The sequence below is a fragment of the Littorina saxatilis genome, linkage group LG7, assembly GCF_037325665.1.
Source record: "Littorina saxatilis isolate snail1 linkage group LG7, US_GU_Lsax_2.0, whole genome shotgun sequence".
NCBI classification, from domain to species: domain Eukaryota; kingdom Metazoa; phylum Mollusca; class Gastropoda; order Littorinimorpha; family Littorinidae; genus Littorina; species Littorina saxatilis.
This window is the reverse complement of record NC_090251.1, coordinates 46,044,973-46,066,323: the sequence shown is the minus strand read 5'-3', so window position 1 is coordinate 46,066,323 and position 21,351 is coordinate 46,044,973. Positions and strand designations below refer to the sequence as shown.

At 43.8% G+C, this 21,351-nt stretch overlaps 1 protein-coding gene and 1 non-coding gene across 2 annotated transcripts in view; one reads left to right on the top strand and one right to left on the bottom strand.

Moving 5' to 3' along the window:
* LOC138971600 (uncharacterized) overlaps nt 1–20,522 on the bottom strand; it is a 33,380-nt gene extending 12,858 nt beyond the window's left edge. Inside the window, exons 1-2 of the mRNA XM_070344356.1 lie at nt 20,406–20,522; nt 11,933–12,832 (exon numbers count right to left, since the gene is read on the bottom strand). Coding sequence (XP_070200457.1) covers nt 11,933–12,761 — 829 coding nt within the window. The 5' untranslated portion in view covers nt 12,762–12,832; nt 20,406–20,522. The remainder of the gene's footprint in view (nt 1–11,932; nt 12,833–20,405) is intronic.
* Nucleotides 20,523–20,881: 359 nt separating this feature from the next.
* On the top strand, nt 20,882–20,953 carry Trnae-cuc (transfer RNA glutamic acid (anticodon CUC)). Its single transcript has one exon. It is a non-coding gene; the product is annotated as a tRNA-Glu (tRNA).
* The last annotated feature ends 398 nt before the right edge of the window (nt 20,954–21,351 follow it).

The window sequence follows — 21,351 nt, the reverse complement described above, 5'->3', positions numbered from 1 at the left end:
TACTTCCTATGTCTTGAATTAACAGCTTTGTGTTGCATGACCTTGGATGACCTTGACCTTGGGTCAAGGTCACATGTATTTTGGTAGGAAAAATGTGTAAAGCAGTTCTTAGTGTATGATGTCATTGCTAGGTTTAGTTATTTGACGTCAAGGTCATGTAAAGGGCAAGGTCAAGCATGTGAGTCGTATGGGCTTTGCCCTTCTTTTTATTTAAAAGATACAGCAATGTGTAAAATATCATAACATACATTATACATGAAATATACATCAACATTTCAACCTAAAGCAATGTCAAAATAATTCATAATGTTTTGTTCAATGTATCTTTTGATGTTTTTTGGCAGCAAATTACCATACCAGTAGACATTTATTATGGCGGAACACAATCCTATCATTAATAATGCACCTGTGGGCGTAATGAATGAGAAATCGCTACCTGGATGGTTGCGACCTAACTAATGAGTCTGTACACCCCCACACAAGTTGGTACCCCTAATCGGGCACATACCAGGATGGGGGTAGTTTGTGGGTATCTTCAGTTTGGATGGTATGGGGGTGGGGTGCAGGGGGGCTGCGAATCAACACATCAAGCATCGGCGAGCTAACATACGTGAAAGATGGAAAGCTCTACCTCTGACTTGGATGATAGGGGGGGGGGGGGGGAGGGGGGGAGGGGGGAGGGGGGAGGGGGGAGGGGGGAGGGGGGGGGGAGGGGGGAGGCGGGAGGTTGTACTTCTGAGGTGGATTGTCTGCCGAATGCGATTTAGTTTGTTACATTGACAGGGACAGACACAACAAATGTGTGTGTACGTGTGTGTGTGTGTGTGGGGGGGGTGTATGTGGGGTAGGGGCAGGAAGGTAGACATCGCGACATCGTGAAAGCGGCAGGGGGGGGGGGGGGGGGGGGGGTGGGGAGAGAAAGCAGGCTAGAAAACGCGACATCGTGAAAACGGGGGGGGGGGGGGATGGTGGGATGGGGTAGGAGCAGCAGGCTAAAAATCGCGACATCGTGGAAACGAAGGTGAATGGAGAACTACCTGGTTCACTGTGTCAAGAATGAGATGGGAGAAGTTTGTACTGGAGGTCGCTTGTCCGCCGAGAGCATGTGTGGTTAGGGGCTTGTGGTTTGTCGCTCTAACAGGCAAGGCGGGACCCGAACCGGACCGGAAGAGGGAACTGGGAAGCGAAGATGGGACTGGGGTGGGGGTGGGGTTGGGGGTGATGGTTGGGGGCGTCGCGAATCAGTTGCACTGAGGGTCATGCTGTACTTCGTAAAAGTGCATGAGAACAACACGCTGAACTGACATGTACCGAGAGGTGTGATTGTGTGTGTGTGTGTGTGTGTGTGTACCTGTCAGGGCCGGACCAGGCGAAGAGGAGGGGGGGGGTTGCCAGTGGTGGTCCAGGGGATGTTTCCCCTGGCGGGGTCAGGGGGCGAAGCCCCCTGAAGCTGATGGGTAGGTCATATTTTGAGATAGCAAAATGGTCGCTCCTTGCATGAAACGGCATAAGATGAACAATAATAAAAAAAAATTAATAAGTGAGGTACATGTTTAGGCTAGGGGGGGGGGGGGGGTTGCGCAACCCCCATAACCCCCCCGGTAGTCCGGCCCTGCCTGTGTGCGTGGGTGAAAGGAGGAGGGGGGGGGGGGTAAAGTAACTTTCAGTTCATGTTGAACAGGCAAAGGATGGTTTAGCCTGCAATGTTGTGCGACAAAAAAGGGGACGGAATAAAAAAAGGGGACGGAATAAACAGTGCCCACACGGGCACGGCATTTTGGGGTCTTCACACACGACACAAGGACGGCCAAACTCGCTGACCCGAAATAACTGTTCGCCCCTCTCTCAGTTATTTGGCTCACGCGCTCACAAGCGATCAAGGCTAAAACCCAGCCGACCGACCGCATGGCTTTGCTGCCGAATTAACCTGATTTGCTTCGTTCTAATGAGATTTTTGGGGGGGACTCGAGAGAAACTCTCCTGACGGTTTTAGTGTCTGCTGGCAACCCCATCGATCATCAAGCGTTCTTGGTTTAATCTATGCAAGCGGCCGACCCACTGTTGCCCACATGCTTTCTCCAACGTGTATATTGACATACAAATTTACCTTCGATGTCTTCGTCTCACAAAATTAAATTACATCTCTCTCTCTATCTCTCTCTCCGGTCTGCAACTTCAATTTAATTTTGTTTTCCCTGTCTGCATTGCCCTTGCTGTGCCATCGACACCTTGATCATCGTTGTTCTGGCACAACCACCACAGCCAGAGCCACAGGGGCCACAGTCAGCTGTTTGCACCCTGCCAAAAGCTTTCTACACCCCCTCCTCAGTCCCTCCTCCGCCATAGAGAAAATCATCACTGCTTTCCATTTCCAGTGCCAAAGAACTGCCTAAACCTGTCTCGAGGTATAGGCACTTTTCACCACAGTGCGAAACGCTTTCACCAAACTAGCTTTCCATGTCAAAATATCAGTCTGTGTGTCTGTGTGTCTGTATCTCGCTCTCTAGCTCTCCAACAAACAAAAGAAGAATAACTTAGTCTTCATCGCTCAGTTATTCCTAGTCTTCTCTCTCGCTTATCTGCTCCCCTCTCTTATGAAAGAAAGAACAATTTAATTCCCTGATGTAAACCTGTGGACAATCTCACCCCCCTGCCGTTTCAGCACATTTAATTAATCACACCATTTTTTAGATGCGAAATAAACGCACACACACACACAAACACACCAAACAACCTAACTTTCTACCAGTACTTTTTAACCCATCGTTACTCTCCCACACCCTCCCCCGCATCAACCACGTCACCCCCCACCCCCCCCCCCCAAAAAAAAAGGGGAAAAAGATCTCTCTTCCAGTGCCAAACCTCTAACCTCCAAATCATCACGTTCCCTTTAATAGTCTGCTCTGAACATGCTCTCGCTGCCAAAAGCGAGCAGCTGATCCTCAAAGGGTTGAAATAGACACAATGAACGGGAACCCATGGGGGTCATCAGACTTGCAGACAGAATGGTGTCATCGAGGGAGGGAGGTGTAAACCATAGCTTAAATATCTATACAATAACGCGCGACTAGTTCTTTCCATCTTGTTTTGAGTTGATTATGGTTGATAATCTTAATATATATTCAAGAAATGGATGTAAATGTATCAGTTTGTCTGTCTGTCTGTGGTCGCCATAACTCAGAGATGACAAGAGGCAAGAACAAGATATTGTGCATGCTTACTTGTAGGACTGTCATGATTGTATTCTTATCCTTAGGCCAAAAAAAAAAAATTGTCTGTTTAGGGTAACATGACCAAAAAAAAGTAGGGTCGGTAGGTAGGTAGGTTTTTTTTTTTTTTTTTTTTTTGTGTGTGTGTGTGTGTGTGTGTGTAAATGAAACGCCAAATGTCTCTTTTTAGCATTTTTACCTCTTTTTTTTTTCTTTTTTTTTTGAAATCAAAAAAAAGTTTTTGGGTCGGCGCCAAATCGATAGGGTCGGTCGGGTTACCCTAAACAGACAATTTTTTTTTTTTTGGCCTTATTGGAATAAGATTCTACAAGTTTCTGAGAGAGGGGCGATCAGAAACACCCGTGCGAAGCCTGGTCCTGACTGCCAGTTGTGATAAGAGTTGTGTCTTGCTATCATTTCTGTTGTTTGCTATTGATGTAATTTACCTATTTCACGTAACCCTTGGGGTTTTTAAAAATACATTTTGAATTGCCTTGCCTTGCTAAAACTTACTTTGACCAATGAAATGACGTTTGTTCCGGATGGCTTGCGATATGACCATGTATAATCTGTACAATTGCAAAACAACTGAAGAGAACAATCCTGAATGACGAGCAGTTTACTTCTCCTGTGCTTGTTCATCGTGAGATTAGAACGGAAGCATGTCTGTCCGTCTGTCTGTCTGTCTATCTGTCTGTCTGCCTATCTCTCTCTCTTTCACCGCTAAATGAAGCGTGGACTCATTCATCACAGAATCATGCCCAGTCAGTTAGCTACAAAATAGCGTTCTGGGTGGGGAAACACTTCTGGAAAGGTACGTAATACCTATTCGCACTTATTTTTTGAAATCTTTAAATGAATCCTCCTTACACATTGCCTTTCAACTGAATCACGCGCAAGAAATTAGGCTCCGATTCAGAGATACGGTTGCTCGCATCGGGTGAAAAGCCCATTTTAACTCAGGACGGGGAAGAAGTTAAAAAGTTCACTGTTCGCCCTCAGGCCACCGCTGTGTATGCCAAACGCCAACGCACATTCAGTTGCTATCTCGTCAATGTAATGTTTGTCTGAATGGTCGACGGAGACGTTATATGGTGTAGCCTGAGAAGATGTCGAGTGCAAGTAGGCGAAGTAAGGGCGATTCTCTGTGGTTTTACTGATTAGATACAGAAGAAGTCCTCCGCAAGAAAGTCACGCCCAACTGAATAAACCACTAGATCAAAAGAAGCAACATGGAAAAAAAGGCACACTTAATTAAGGACACTATCGTTGAGAAGAAGATAGAGGTGGGGAAGCTTCGAAGATAGGGGAGAGGGATGCGACACAGAGACACAGAGACACAGACACAGACAGACACACACACACCGTCAATCCTCTCTCACACACACACACACACACAGACAGACACACACACAGACAGACAGACACACACACCACCACCACCTCTCAGACACACACGAGCGCACCCCATCCCACACCAACACACAGACCACAGACATAGAAAGAGTCTCTTTCTATGTCTTTCTATGTCTGTGAACACAAGACAGTCCAACCAACCACCAAGAACAGAAAAGAAGTACAGAATCAGAAAATAGATGGATAACTGGATGCCTGAGCTGGTAGACTAGACGTATGGTGTAGACTGTGAGCACGGTAAGTATGGCAACACGCCACCTCAGCCCTATAAATACCGCAAATATTTGTCCAAAATAGCGCCCCCTCCAAGACCTGTGTATAGTGAGAGCCAACATTGCCTATCTCCGCCTTTCACTACTCTGCCAGAATGCGTGAAGATATGGGAAGGAGGGAAGCTTAGGTAAAGTCCTTTTCGTGAAAACTGAGAAATATCAAGAAGCTCTTTGGAAACACTGACTAATATTTTAATTTATTTATGAAGGTCATTGACCCATACACAAAGCTGTAAAATAAAATGTTTGGAGGAGAGAGAGAGAGAGAGAGAGAGAGAGAGAGAGAGAGAGAGAGAGAGAGAGAAGTCTGAAGTCTGAAGTCTGAATGTTTTAATGAGTAGGCCTTGGGCCCTTTTCATAGAGATGAGCACATCTCAAGCACCAGCATACAAATGCACATTGTAACCAAAAACAAGAACATCCTACTCATTATATATAATCCTATTCCAATAATTCCGGTGTGCTTTTCACACGCTTGCGCGTACATGGGTGTTTGTGTTTGCGTGTGGTCATATTATGAATGGTGTGTGTCTGTGAGTGTATGTTTACGAGCGCGTGTATGCTTTGCAAGGGAGTATCGCCCTGTTTCGTTTACGGATTACGGATTACGAATGGAAAGCGCCTTCATGACAAATGTAGAAAAACGTAGCAATAGCGGCTTACTAGGGTTTGAAAACAGCATGATTAATTTAAACAATGATGGGATTCTAGTGTATTTTCGTGGAATATAATATTCTCTTAACTCAGCATATTTAGGGCATACTAAAACAAAGTGGACTTCATCTTCAACACTGCCACAACAAAATGGACAAGATAAATCAGCGGAGGTTGCATTTAAATTAAAGCGAAATCGATGCACTTTCAGAGGAGATACTCCCAGAGATAGAGAGAGAGAGGGAGAGAGAGAGAAAGGGAGAGAGAGAGAGAGAGAGAGAGAGAGAGAGAGAGAAAGAAAGAGAGAGAGAGTGAGAGGGTGAGATAGAGAGAGAGAGAGAGAGAGAGAGAGAGAGAGAGAGGGGGGGAGACGGAAAGAGAGAGAAATGGAGAGAGAGAGAGAGGGAGAGAGAGAGAAAGTGAGAGAGAGAGAAAGAGAGAGAGAGAGAGAGCGAGAGAGAGAGAGAGAAAGAGAGAGAAAGAGAGAGAGAGAGACAGACAGACAGACAGACAGACAGACAGACAGACAGAGACGGAGAGACAAACAGAGTGCCCACGCTAGCACTCGGACAATGACTTTGGCACATGATTGCAACAGTTAGAAGAGTGCATGGAACTTTCGTCAGAAATGCAAGAGGGTCATTTGGCTCATTCGTCAAACTGCAAACATATTTGTAAGTGCTTGAACTTCAAAACCCGTTTGCCATAATGCAAATGAATATGGGCATTTTGAAATCAAAACTAAATCAGTAACTGACAACCTTAAACCTGTCACACTTCAACAGGGAGGCAGCAAGTACAAGTAATAAAACGGTGATTTTCATCAGACTTGCAAAAGAACCTTACATGTTCCCTCCAAAGTAACTCAAGTGGTGACAGCGCAGAGGCAAGACATAATTACTACTGTCGAGTGAAATATAAGAGCTGCGATTACGAAGTACGGTAGGCATTGGTGGGGGGGGGGGAAGAAAAAAAATAGAGAGATAAAGAGAGAGAGAGAGATAGAAAGAGAGAGAGAGAGAGAGAGAGAGAGAGAGAGAGAGAGAGAGAGAGAGAGAGAGAGAGAGAGAGAGGGGAGGTGGGGGGAGAAGAAAGAAGGGCAGTATCCTTTAAACTTCTGGACGGGGACAAAAATACAGTAAAATTTCTGAAGGACTAGCGTCAAAGATACAGTCCTCCCGTAAAAACAGTTCTGCTCACTTTTACACAGAGCTAAGTTTTGTTGTTGCTGATGAATTAAATTTAAAAAACCCAAACACTAGTGAGTTATCAAGACGGCATTAATTCATAAAAGAAAATTCGCACTCTGCACAGAAAACTGTCAAGTAAAGGCAAAGTTATAATAAGCCATGGAGGTCGGTCCTGCGCGCTTCTCGTAATGTCCTCTTTAACGTCAGTATCATTATAGCAGAGACATAGAAAGAATGTATGTCTCAGATTATAGTGAATAAGGACGCCTTTTAAAACTCCACTCGACCGTGAATTAGGGCGAGAAAAGAAATAAAGCACAACCCGGTGTAACACGAGAAAACTCCTCCCACGAGATTTTTACTCCGGAGTAAAAATTTCGTACGAACATTTTACTCCATTTACACAAAAAAAAGTTCTCTCCCATAACACGAGAAAATTACTCCCCACGACAGGTTTGTTCCGAGGAAACATTTCGTACGAAAAGAATACTCCCCTGACGAATAAATAACGAATAAATTACTCCACCCTAACACGAACAATTTACTGCCAACGCCAGGTGTACGCAACTTTGACTCCCTTGTTGCCCCTGTTGGTCCTGGTGATGGAAGGGGTGGAGAAAAGGGTAGCGCGACATTCGTTTGCGCGAGATCACATATTGGCATTATCCCTTCGCCCGCATCCCATTTTCGCAAACGAGATTTTTACTGGAAGTAAAAATTTGGGGAGTAAAAATTTCGTGGAGGGAGTAATTTTTTCGTTCCTTGGGGAGTTCGTTTTCTCGTACGACAAGTGTCCTCGGAGTAAACATTTCTTGAGAAATTTGTTTACTCCGGAGTCAATTTTTTGTTGAGTAAAAATGTCGTGTTACACCGGCTCTAAATAAGTGCAGGTATTATGTGTCAGGAGTGTGACAAATTACACAGGGGAGAAACATGCGACCTCGTGCACGCAACAGTCGTGCCTTCTTCCCCCGCTCGTTTCCACACAGACTCACAGTGCACAGTTCAAGAGCAAATTTAGAACAGCTTGCAATTTATCCATTTGGCCTTTTTTCAGAGATGTGCTTTGTTAAGCACAAAAATTGCATGTTAAAAGAGCAAAGAAAGGGAAAACATGTATTAATTGAAGAAAGCGCGGGAAGAGAAACCGAGTAGAATAAGCACACAAAGTGAGAAACAAGTGTGTGTGTGTTTGTGTGTGTGTGTGTGTGGTGGTGGTGGGGTGATTGGTTGGAGAATGGAGAAGATTCTTGGTGTAAGCTGGGCTAAATTAAACTGCCTTCTATTGTGAGAATTTTGAGAGATCCATCTATTTCGCTGCTTGCGGTTTTCCCTCACAACTTCTTAAAAAAGTTTTTCCCGTTCGTTCTCTCTCTCTCTCTCTCTCTCTCTCTCTCTCTCTCTCTCTCTCTCTCTCTCTCTCTCTCTCTCTTTCTCTCTCTCGACTAAAAAAAAAAAAAAGAAAAAAGGAGAGAGAAAGAAAAAAAAACCCAGCCAGCTCTACCGTTATACAAACTTATTCGGGTGCAGTCATTCCAAAGAAGGCTGTCGTAGTCGCAACTTGACGAACTAAAGTAAATCAGTTCTCCCGCTGTTTGCAATTTAGTCCAAGGGTTGCGCCCCCCGATCGAGTCCCCCCGCTTTAAAAAGCCATCCGCGCCGAGGAATTTGAATCCCGATCCCGATCGGCGATGTGATTACCGGATTAATTCTAACAGACTATCGGCTAACGGGCGGAAGCGTAGCAACGAACGGGGAAGAGAGACATTTAAAAAAAAAATCCATCCAAAGCCACAGGGGGCATATAAAGAGGTGTCAAAACGAACCCCGAGCCTAATGAAGCCTAGTTTCTTTAGTAACAGCCAGGTAAAGGCAATTGAAAACGAATCTACGGCTTTACAAAATAAAAGCAATGAAAGATATTGTACATCCAGAGATAGAGAGAACGCAAGTTACTTCAGTAACAGCCAGGTAAAGGCAATTGAAAACGTATCTAGATACGGCTTTACAAAATAAAAACAATGAGAGATATTGTAATGCCAGAGACAGAGAAAGAACGCTATCTGAGCGTATACGAGTTTTATATTATGCTGCCCATGTGGCATGTGTGACTGTGACCTTCAGATAGCCTAGGCAACAACAAAAAAAAAGTCTGTTTACGGTATCCCGACCGACCCTATTTTTTCGCGCGACCCTAGACTTTTTTTTGGCATTTGGAGAAAAAAAAAGAAAAAAAGTCTTTGTTTTTTTGGCAAAATAACTTAAAAATATGTTTTTTTGGAGAAAAAAAAATTCCCGACCTACCGACCCTATTTTTTTTGCCTATGTTACCGTAAACAGACTTTTTTTGTTGCCCTACAGCTTCTTCTTCTTCTTCTTCTTCTTGGCGTTCGCAGAGGTTACACGATCAGTCCAGCACTGGTGATAAATGTTGTCGTTTTCTCCAACTCCTGTCGACTGCCGTATAGTTTGGTCTGCAAGGGAGTTGGTGACGGCCACACTTCTTTTCGTTCCTCATCTAGTAAGGGACATCGCTGTAAGATGTGTTCCGCTGTTTGGTCTTCTTGACCGCAGGCACAGGTTGGTGATGGCGCCAGCTTGAACTTTCGGTTCATGTGAGCATTGAGCCTGTTGTGGCCAGTACGCAGCCTGATGAGGTTGACTTGCTGCTCTCTGGACATTGTGAGGTGGTCATCTCTGTTTGTCCTTGGCCTCATCAATGCCTTGATGATTGTCTTCTGCTCACTAAAGCTGACAGTGTTTTCAGGTTGATCTTCCACGGCTCCTTTCGCCGTTGCCCTACAGCGAATTGAACAGGCTGAATGATGGTGAGAGACAGTAACCACAATAACTTTGAAATCGTATTCTCATTTGTACCAACTGAATGGGTGTAAGGCTCTTTCTTCTTCTTCTGGGTGTCCACTAAGTCGCTTCTTCGGAAGATGAATCTTCCCGGCATTGACTGTTTGAGAACCACCTGAATACCCTGGACATTTACAGCAGTAAGATCTTCAGGGTTCACTTACAATTTTTTTTCCGAGTCGCTGCAAAATATTGTACATGTTTATCAGTACTTTCTCGCAAGTGTGCGTACAGCGGTTGAAACGATTTCCTCAGACGCTGAATCTCTCGGGTATTGAACATCATTTGAATAGGCATTTTACAACAGTTCATCTTTTTACAGTGTTTTTCCTGGTATCTGCAAAGCATGGTACAATTGGCAACAGTGCCGTATTCTATACAAAATACTGATGAACAAGTCAACAGTCGTTGAACCTGTTCCTTTATATTAAGCTGGATATCTCGTGTATTGAAAACCACCAGAATAGACATTTACAACAATAACATCTTCTAGGTACTCGTCACATGTATAGCTCCCCCCTCCCCCCCCTAAGTCTCAATAAAATACTTCACAATGGGCATCAGTACTTTCTTTCACAAACTATTTCTTGTATCAGCTTTTCGTTGAAACTTTTCCCTTCAAAGCTTGATCTTCCGTGTATTGAAAACCACGACAATAGACATAATTACAACAGTATTTCTCACATAGATTGTCCCCCCCCCCTCTCTAGTCTCAATAAAATACTTTGCAATGGGCATCAGTACTTTCTTTCACAAACGTTTTCCTGTATCAGCTATTCGTTGAATATTTTCCATCAAAGCTTGCTCTTCAGTGTATTGAAAACAACGAGAATAGACGTTTACAACAATAACATCTTCTAGGTACTCGTCACATGTATAGCTTCCCCCCACCTCTAGTCTCAATAAAAACTTTTGCAATGGGAATCACTGCTTTCTTTCACAAACTTTATTTCCTGTATCAGCTATTCGTTGAAACTTTTCCATCCGTGTATTAAAAACCATCCGAATAGTCATACAACAGTATACACTCTTCAGGGCATTCTTCGCAAAGTTTGTTCTCGGGTACAGGTTCTTACAATGAGCATCCGATTTGAGGATAAGGCCACACAAAAAAAGTTGTATGTTTCTGGTAACATGGCTACAAAAAATAGGGTAGGTAGGTAGGGATTTTTTTGTTTTTGTTTTTTTGTTGGTCAGGGTAGAAAATAACTAAACAGTGACGCAAAGAGACTGGACTTACTATACAAAGAGAAAGACAACACATTACAAAACAAATGAGACAAAAGAGATGCGGGTTTATCCCCCTTGTGTCGTCTGCCGTCTGTCACTTTCGTTTTTACGCTTTTTTTTGGCTTTTTGTTTTACAAATGTAATAAAAAAAAAAGTCTAGGGTCGGCGGGAAAAAACTAGGTAGGGTCGGGTGACCAGAAACATACAACTTTTTTTTTTGTTGCCTAAGGCTCACCACCCACTTCATTTCCAGAGCTGGACTCCAAGTGTAAAGGCGAATGACAAGAAGAAGAAGAGGATAAGGCTTCACAATATTGCATACGCGATATACGAGGCATTCGTGTTTGGAGAGGGCCAAACATTTAAAGTAGAACTGAAGATGTCTTTGAGTGTGTGTCCTCTCCACCTGCCGACATACCCGATTCGTTCAAAGGACGGCAGGAAAAGCTGAGTAAACAGAGATTTCTAAACGTGTTTACAAGTTGGACACATGTTCACACGTTCTACTTTCCCGTCTTGAGTGAAATACACACAGAATACTGCTGTAAAACGTAGTAATCTTACATCCCCAGCTCCACCCCACAGTGAGCGATTGTTTGAAGACAGATCACCACTTCAACGCGAGTATAATGTTATTGTGTTTAAATGCCTGCTTACTTCTTCGTACTGACGTAAGCGAAAATAGCAAAACAGCAACCGAAAACTCCCCCGAAATCGGCGTATGCTGCCTGAATGGCGGGGTAAAAACGGTCATACACGTAAAAATCCACTCGTGCTAAAATCATGAGTGAACGTGGGAGTCTAAGCCCATGAACGAAGAAGAAGAAGAAGAAGAAGCAACCGAAAAAGTGCACACAAAAGATCACTGAGAGAAAGAGGGAGATAAACAAAAAAGAGAGAGATAGAGAGAGAGAGAGAGAGAGAGAGAGAGAGAGAGAGAGAGAGAGAGAGAGAGAGAGAGAGAGAGAGAGAGAGAGAGAGAGAGAGAGAGAGAGAGAAACTGACAGACAAGACAGACAGGTAATAAACAACAACACTTTTCCATCAGAGAAAATGTTAAGTATAACCAATACTTCAAGGTTAGTATCTGTCCACTCACCAGCGCTGTAGAGGACTTTCTTCATGTGGGCGCGCCGGGAGCGCATGTAGCAAACTACGAAGACAAACACGATGAGGAAAACGCAGACGACACATAGCACCACAATCAGCGCCAGCGCCAGCACTTTCCACTGGTTCTCCCCGTCGTCCGGAGACGTCAAGGAAGGCACCTGCTTGTCTTGCTGACGAGGCCTGGAAGCTACTCCATTGTGATACCCGGGAAACGAGGACGGATTCCGAGACCCGCTGACGTCAGGGTACACCTCCACGTGCTCGTCGTACCCTTCCGGGTCCTTGCCCAGCTGGTTCTCTCCCTTGCCACGACCGGCTCCGGGGTGACCTCCCTTATGGTGGTGGTTGTGGTGAGGGCCGTGCTTCTTGCTGTTGTGGTTGTGGTGCTCGCTGGTGGGCTCCTTGTCCAGGGACTCCAGGAGGTCTTTGATCTTCTTGCTCCGGTTGGAATCGGAGTCTCCTCCCCAGCCCATCCCGTCTCCCCCGACGCCCAGGAGAACTCCTCCGCCTCCACCCCCACCCTCGTCCGGCGAGGGGAGGTCCCCGACGTCCAGGCTGGGGCGAGGGGCCTGGTGGAACTCGTGGAACTCGACGAAAGGTCCGCACAGCGTGTTGCTGTCCTTGGTGCACGGACGTCGGATGATCTGGTTCTTCGGGCACGTGCTGCACGGCCGACACGCGTCGGAGTCCGACGTCATGTAGTAGTTCTCAGGGCAGCGAGAGAGGCTGGCTGTGCACAAGGTCATGACCGCTGTCAAGGTCACCGCCACACCCTGAAGGACGGTCATGGGTGAGGAGGAACGTGTGGGGGTCCACATGGTTGTGGGTAACAGTGTTCAACTTCAACGACGGCTGTGTGAATGAAGAAAGATCTGTAGAATTCAAGAATCTGAAAAAAGAAACCAAACATACGTTGTTATGAATCTTAAAAAAAATCAGATACAAGAAGCGATAAAACGACCAAATCAAAATACCAAAACCAACCAATCAGTAAGCAAAGCAAATTATTAATTAAGCAAGCGAACAATCTAGCTGACAACCCTCTACTTAAAACTGGAAAAGAAAAAGGCAGAGTTGAAGAAGGAACCTGTAAAAATCGCGATAGAGCAGTAGTCGTAGCAGTAAGTAACACGGAAAGTGGTTTTTTTCAAAGCATCACGAGTTTACACCAATTCAGCATGTACATCAAACAGGCACAATTCAAGATAAAAGTCCCAGATTGTTTTTCCTATCAACAGTTAGAGCCATGTACTTAGATTCCTCGACCACAAATTATGGTTAACGGAATGAATCGAGTCAAACGTATCACCTTTTATCACGATTCCACTTCGGTTTTAACAAACAGACAATAACAACGACGTTTTCAAAGAATCGATTTTAAAAGACTAGCATGGTTCTTTCGGTCTAGTTATTTGCAGGTATTAGATTCCTAGTTTTTGGGACACTACACAAGATTTGTTCCCCCTAACAAACTTATTCTGCATGGTAACACTAAACCAAAAAATCCACATGATATCGGCATACAATCACGGAGCTGGCAGTCGGAACACTGAATTTCAAGTTCGAGTTCAGCCTCATATATAATTATATATAATATACTCAGCTCCCGAAAATCAGATTTCAACAACGGGATCAATTGGATTAGAACGTAGTTGACAAAAACAGCGTTAATCACTTCAAGTCACGATTCACCCAGGCTAAGCTCTGATAAAAGAGAAATCACCCTGGGCACCTTCCAGCTAACACTACTTCGTGAATTAGCGCCACAGGAAACGCGAGGATTTTGTAACAGAGAGATTACCGTGGCTATCTCCTACTAATGCATATCAGTTCAGCAGACTTAAACACGTCACGGCCAATCCGGCCTCTCCCATAATGCAACAGAAAAAGGGGCGGGGCTTAGCAAAAATAGCACAACGCGTGGCACGCGATGTAAACACGAACAGGCCAAAGTGCACTGGGGACGCGGGGGCATCAGGGCGCTCTAATAAATCAGCTTCAATGTTTTTGTCAATAAAAAAAGCACAAGATAGTGTCCACAAGCTCTTTGTTTGGATTTCCTTCTTCCAAAAATGTTTTAACCTTTTGAACTTGGGCGTAAATAAGATCAATTTCCTCTCTCTCACCGCTAAACTGAATTTTACCATCTGGCTTTCTGTCTGTGCGAGCAGCATTTCTTCTTTTAACAGCTTCTTCAGAGTTTTTCACATATTTTCGTTTCTGAACATTTGTGATATCTTGCATATTGATTGCGTATTTTGTTTATATAAATTTACAATACAATTGAACTTTCACACAGAGAACCTTTGTGTCAAAGAAATCAGTCACACAGAGAGAAACAGAATAACAATGTCAAGGCTGTAGATGTCAGGCTAGTCAAACGGACAAAATGAAACTTAGTCTTGGTTGCTGTAACTCAGTCACCGCTATGAAGTTTCGCTGATATTGCAGAAAAAACAACACAGAATCAGCCAAAACCGCGAACAATAAACAAGTTTAGTACGTCACAACGTCAATGAACAGAATTCTCGAGTCAATTTTTGCATCAGACTCTGACTAAGTGAGTGGGGCAAGCGTCAAACACCACTAAAATGAGGAGGGAAATCTTGGCGCATTTTTTTGGCGGAATACTTGAACAAACCAATCATTTTCAAACTGACCAAGGACAAAAACAGGCTTGTGAACCGAATGGTGAGGGGGGAGGGTACCTCAAAATGTGTGGGTGATGATTTAACATCACCAGTCCATTGCTGCAGTCTTAGTATAGTAGCTCCACCGACCACTGTCCCCTCCCCCCTCCCGTTCGTTCCCCCTTTCAACCCCCTACCACCTTGGAATAAACTGCAGAAGACCATTTGCATATCCTGGATTCTTCCATTTGTGTTGCCAGGGGCGACCCAAGATCCGAGTCCCGTTGTGTCCCATGTCCACTTAGAACAAACCGAGTTTAGATTACCCCTTTCTGTTTTGAAAGTAAACTTGCCCATCCTGTGAGGCACTTTCAGGGACAGTAATTATAGTTAGCGGGACGACCATGTAGACGAAGTCAGCGGTGATAATCTGCGTAGTGTATACGCATACTTTGGAACACGGTCTGTTATTCCACCCAGCGAGAGCCTCTAACACAATCAGTGTTGTCGACAGCTGAAGGCGGGAAGTGAGTGTTTCACATTCCAACATCCGATGGTGATAGTAACTTAGTAAGGGCTAGGCTGCGGTCTGTAAGCTGTATTGCACTGACATCTCTTTCTGTCTGTGGAAATAAATGGCGAAATTTGATTTAACACTTCTCAACATTAACAGTGACCAGGAGAACGCAATAAGGAGACTATTTACTGAGAATCAGTGGCCATTTGAAACTCGAAGGTGTGTAATAAAAGATTCGACTTGTGTACCAAGAGGTGCTGTGCCATCATCGTGTGACCTCGATACAATCGCTGTCTCTCGTGTGTGTAGTACCGTTAGGGTGCAGACGTGGTTATCTGATCCTGGAGGCGATGGTGAAAGCGGAGACACGGGTCCTAGTACAGGGCTCTCCTCTGGGGTAGGCCAGTGTGCCTTTTGTTTTTGCAGCCCTTGTGTGACAAATCATCGCCAGAGGTGGCTAGGTACAGGCCAATTGCCACACCGCAGGAATTCCGGCGTTAGAAAAGTACTCTACAAGAAGTATTGGTCCATGCTAGACCGACGCGGTGCTTGGAATTGTGCATTGTACTTGGCGAAAAAGACGTCTTCCTTACATCAAGACAATCCAACACGGGTAAACATTAACCGAGAAATGATGCCCGACTGTGTGCTCAAATTAGTGAGAGAGCTTTATCCCAACCCCACAGGAATACCCTATCAAGGCCACAACTGGTGGTAAAGGTTAGTTGCATTTCTTTCTTCATATCCGATGTAACAAATACACATGCACCTGAGACAGCATGTTCTGGAACCAAATTGCCGCATGCCACGTGTTTTGCTATTTTTGGAACGCATGGTGTAAATCTGTGACGTCGGAGAGTGTTGACTCCGCCCTTTTCTTTGAACAAGATCCCCATTGAAATGTTTGTTTACAAATATCTTCTTTATTATGGAGAATTAACCTTATCTAAGCGCATAGGGCGGTAAATGTGTGAAAACCAGCTGTGTGAACAAAAAATCTGACACCGTAACTCATGCTTAACCGAGATATTAAAGAAAATGTAGGAGCAGTATTTGTCCGTTGCCTGCAAGAGGTTTGAAATGATTTGCCAACGCAGAAGGTCAGGCTCCTTATATACTCCTGCCGGGCCTTTAAAGCAGCCAATCACGCCAGTCGGATAGAATATTTTGTGACGTTTGCAGTTTCGAACGCTCCCGGCGTCCAGGCCGCCGACTCTTCCGATTCGATTCCAAATTCGGGACAAGCATCCGGTCGTCTTGAATCAGTTCTATAAAAAGAACTTTCTTCAGTACATAATGACGAGATTTGAGGACTGGTGTCAAAGGATTTTCCCGATCCCTGCCTCAGTCGTCCCATTGACTAAATGCAGAACCAACGAAAGATGATGCAATCTTTGCCGCGCGCGCGAGAGAGAGAGAGAGAGAGAGATAGGAGGGGTTGGGGTAGAGAAGGCAAAAAAAACCTGTTGAGCGAAGTTCAAGTTGAGAATGAAGGGGTGTGGGAGGAGGGGCGTGTGGGTGGGGGTGGAGGGGCGTGGGGGTGGGTGTGTGTGGGGTAGGGGAGGACTGGGAATGATCAAGTGACAACAAAACGAAATGCAACATTTGTACAACTTACACAATTCTATTTCACTCGTGTTATTATGCAGCATTACGTTATTAGAGAGAGAGAGAGAGAGAGAGAGAGAGAGAGAGAGAGAGAGAGAGAGAGAGAGAGAGAGAGAGAGAGAGAGAGAGAGAGATAAAAAAAAAAACGTTCAAAGTTCCTTTCACGATAAGGAATTAATGTAATACGCACTCTTGTCTGTGTTGTTGTTGTTGTTTTGCGTGTGTGTGGTTTGATTGGAATCTAATTACAAAATCCTTGCGGCCACTAATGTATTTTTACAGCAGCATCGTAAGCAGGGATTAAACCTATTTAAAGCACACAAGCATCCCCCAGGATGAACACGTGTGTGGGCGTATTGGCCTCCGAACAAGCGGGTCATCGTTTGCCATCAGCATGTTCCACCATTCACTGATAAATGGCACGTCATCTAATTGCGCTGTTTTACAATGTTTTAAATCTAAAAAAAAAAAGAAGGTGTTTCGAGAACACTCCATACTACAACTAAACTTTAATTAAATTTGTTTTTTTGTCAACGTATTTTGCGTAATGGTAGTTTACGAGTCTCATTTTACAGCCTTAGGAAAAACATTTCATCAGTGAGCACGTAAACAAGATAATAATTGCGATTTGTCTACTTATATATAGGCTATACTAGTGTATAACTTGGTTGAATTATTGTCGGTTCTTCATCGGTGAGAGAATTTACCCATTTTTGACAAATCGAATATTGTGTAATTACGATTACTAATTGAAATCGCGTGTCGGAGGAACACTTGAGCAATAATTTGACTGCGAACTTTACCGATTTTTTTAAAAGATACGACGCCATATCACTCACTATGCACCCGTGATCGGGAGGTCGTGGGTTCGAACCCCGGCCGGGTCATACCTAAGACTTTAAAATTGGCAATCTAGTGGCTGCTCCGCCTGGCGTCTGGCATTATGGGGTTAGTGCTAGGACTGGTTGGTCCGGTGTCAGAATAATGTGACTGGGTGAGACATGAAGCCTGTGCTGCGACTTCTGTCTTGTGCGTGGCGCACGTTATATGTCAAAGCAGCACCGCCCTGATATGGCCCTTCGTGGTCGGCTGGGCGTTAAGCAAACAAACAAACAAACAAACAAACTCACTATGCACGATAGAAACAAAATCGAATGTAGATCTGTAAGGCCAACGCTATTACGAGATTTGTAACAAAAACGTACCAGACGATAAAGAGGTTGCTGTTCTTTCTGTCTCTATAATAAATGTGAACATAGGCTTAATATAACTAGAATCTTGATATTTTTCATTAAAAAAGGCTGCTGTTATTTTTGTCTCGAAAATAAATGTGCACATAACAGGAATCTATAAAAAAAAAAGAAAAAAGTTGCTGTTGCTTTTTACTCTAAAATACATGTGCACATATATATATAACAGGAATATATATTTCTTGTAAAAAAAATGTTGCTGTAGTATTTTCCTTTAAAATCAATGTGCACATAACAGGAATATCTATGTTTCTTATCACAAAAAAGTTGATGGGTTTTTTTTGTTTCTAAATAAATGTGCGCATAAAAGGAATTTATTTATTTCTTATAAAAATTGTTTTACCACGCATGCTTTTACATAAAAAGAGATCACGCATGTCACCAAAGTGATGATCTGAACATGAAAATACCAGTATGGCTAGTTGTATAACTCAGACAGTGTTCATCCCTGTGGCCGTGCGAAGCAATAGGTCACCCAGAAGAGGTCCGTGTATACACATTAAAACACACACACACACACACACTGCCTGCTTTCTGTGCTGGGTGGAATTTCTTCCGGCTAAATAATTAACTATCAGCTTTGCATTGATGTCCGGTTAAATTAATTGAACAGACAGAATTCAGGTTGACGACCTCTGGAGTGTGTGTAAAAGCGACAAGATGATCTCATCTCAAAGTCTGTGGCCAAGATCCCGATCCTCTGGTCACAGTGATCCATCGTCTGACTCAGTGTCAGCATCAAGAACACCGTTCTTCATTTTTAAATTGAAGATACTTCGCGTTTCATCAAAATTAATGACCCGCCTTGTATAAAACTTATCTTGATCTTGGGATTGTTTCACTGAGTTTGAATTTGTGTGTGTGAGAGAGAGAGAGAGAGAGAGAGAGAGAGAGAGAGAGAGAGAGAGAGAGAGAGAGAGAGAGAGACTGACTGACAGACAGACAGACAGACAGACAGCACACACATACTGATTGGCAGACAGGCAGACTCTGTCGTCTGTCTGTTGGTCTGTTGGTCTGTCTGTCTGTCTGTCTGTCTGTCTGTCTGTCTCTCTCTCTCTCTCTCTCTCTCTCTCTCTCTCTCTCTCTCTCTCTCTCTCTCTCTCTCTCTCAGTCACACACACACTCTCACGAAGACTGTTCGAACTCAGAAACGAACGTGAACACTTTTTCAACACAGTCAGTAACATGTTACAGCGCACTAGAACACAGACATACACATTCAGTGCACACGGGGATTCTTTGCAGCACAGAGGCATGCGCACACAGTTATGCCAGACACATTCCAACGTCCGCATGTGAAGGCGGGGGGTCTCCATTGATTAGGCAGTGGAGTCAAGGCAAGGCAAAGCCAGGGAGTCGGGAAACAGGAAGAGAAGAGAGAGGCTGAAAAGGAGAGGACCAGGGTTTGGGGTGAGGATAAGGGAGAAAGGGAGGGATAACTTCAGGCATTTCAGTCTCCCGACCGTGGGAGAGGTCAAACGGGGGCCTAGGTGGGGTCAAATCAGCTCTAGAAAATGAAGAACGGTTTTGAGCCGGAGGATATTTTTACCTCTCTCTCTCTCTCTGTCTGTGTGTGTGTGTGTGTGTGTCTCTCTCTCTCTCTCTCTCTCTCTCTCTCTCTCTCTCTCTCTCTCTCTCTCTCTCTCTCTCTTACACACACACACACACATGTGTATTACAGACAGGCGGACATATTTCGGGCTATGAAATGATAGAGACACTGCCGTTAATCCAACTGATCCATCCCATCAAAAAATATTCAATACAGTGTTGATCGATCTATCGCATAATATTAAAATTAAACTATAAAAGCTATAACTACAAGCAGTGTAGCCCTTCGTTGATTAAGTTTAGACAGCTACTTGCAAAAAGACAGCACCTCCAAGGCCAGTACTAAAACTTAAAATAAAATATTTTAGTGGGGCATAACTTGTTTCACAGCCTTCTCTATTTCTTGTTAATTTTACCTGTTTCTATCATTGTAATGCCATCGATTTTGTAAGAACTGTAAAATCAATATCTGAATGTATTTAAATATTTGCCACACATGACATATGTTTCAAATTCTTTTGCAACGGATGCTTTATTGTTACGTGTAATTTCAAATTGATGCAAGTGGTTTTGCAACTCGACGTTCCATACATAATTAAGTTAGTTTCCGAATGTGTATCTGAGCATTCGAAAACAATCTTCCTGTTTATAAAAACGATGTACATAATGAAATGAGAAAAAAACTTATTTTAAATTTACATATTCTATCGCCAACAAAATTATGAGCAAGTCAAAAACACTGTGGCGATGCAACGTGCATTATGCATACGTGGGGGAAACCCGTATTTTCACGTCGTGTTTCTCCGTGTCCAATCCTTGAGCTACGACAGAAGCTATATTACACGCCTCAGAAGGATGCACACAAAACGCGAAGCTTTCAGTCAAAATGAAGAGAGAACATACCTTGAAATTCGATGATGAAGCGAATCTTTCCAAAACTCCGTTCGCACAATCACAGCATTCACAACAACTTACCACGTTGCTTCTTCCAACGTGTCTGAACTTGTCTCGGGTTAATATCGCACTCTGGGGGTCGATTCGCAATGTCTGACCAATCAAACGCAAGCAAAGAGACTGTTCATGAATATTCATGAAAAGGCGGAGCTTCAGTCATGTTCATTCATCGCTCGCCGGCTCGAGGCACGTGGTCACGTGAAGATTGAAGCCGCGGGAGTGTGTCGTCTGCTGACAACTTGTAAAAGTGCTTTTCCTCTGGAATAAATTCATAAACAATTAATGAAAGCTTTAAAAGAAGATTCTAAAGCAGAAATTGTTTTGTTTTGTGTGCCCTTTCCTTCCACAGATTCAGTGTGCGAGAAAGAGACTCATAGTAGAGCAACCATGTGATTATGAGCTTAATTTTCACTGACGCTTGCAGTTCCCAAGTGGTCTAGTGGTTAGGATTTCGCGCTCTCACCGCGACGGCCGGGGTTCGATTCCCCGCTTGGGAAGTATTTTTTCCTACCCTAATAAGATTTTTGTTTGCATACACAGTACAGCAGGCCTCTCACTCTGAAATATCTTCTATAATTAGCATAAATCACGTGCGGTTTATTTGAAGTGACACACAAAGGTTCTCATTACACAACACGTTTTATCTGAAACTTCAATTCCACAAGCTACAAAGAATATAGCAAATTCAGATCAACATAAATTTTGGAAATGCGAACATTGATGATTTTGATAAAGATCATTGATTTTGTTGTGTGGTGAGTATACTTTTTCTTCCAACAGAAATACGTTGTATGAAGAAAGCACTGAAGAGGAAGCAGATGAATTTTCTCTGAACAGAAAAAAACGGGTTTCTTGTACATTTAGAAGACCTGGTTTACTTGGTGATTTGTACTTT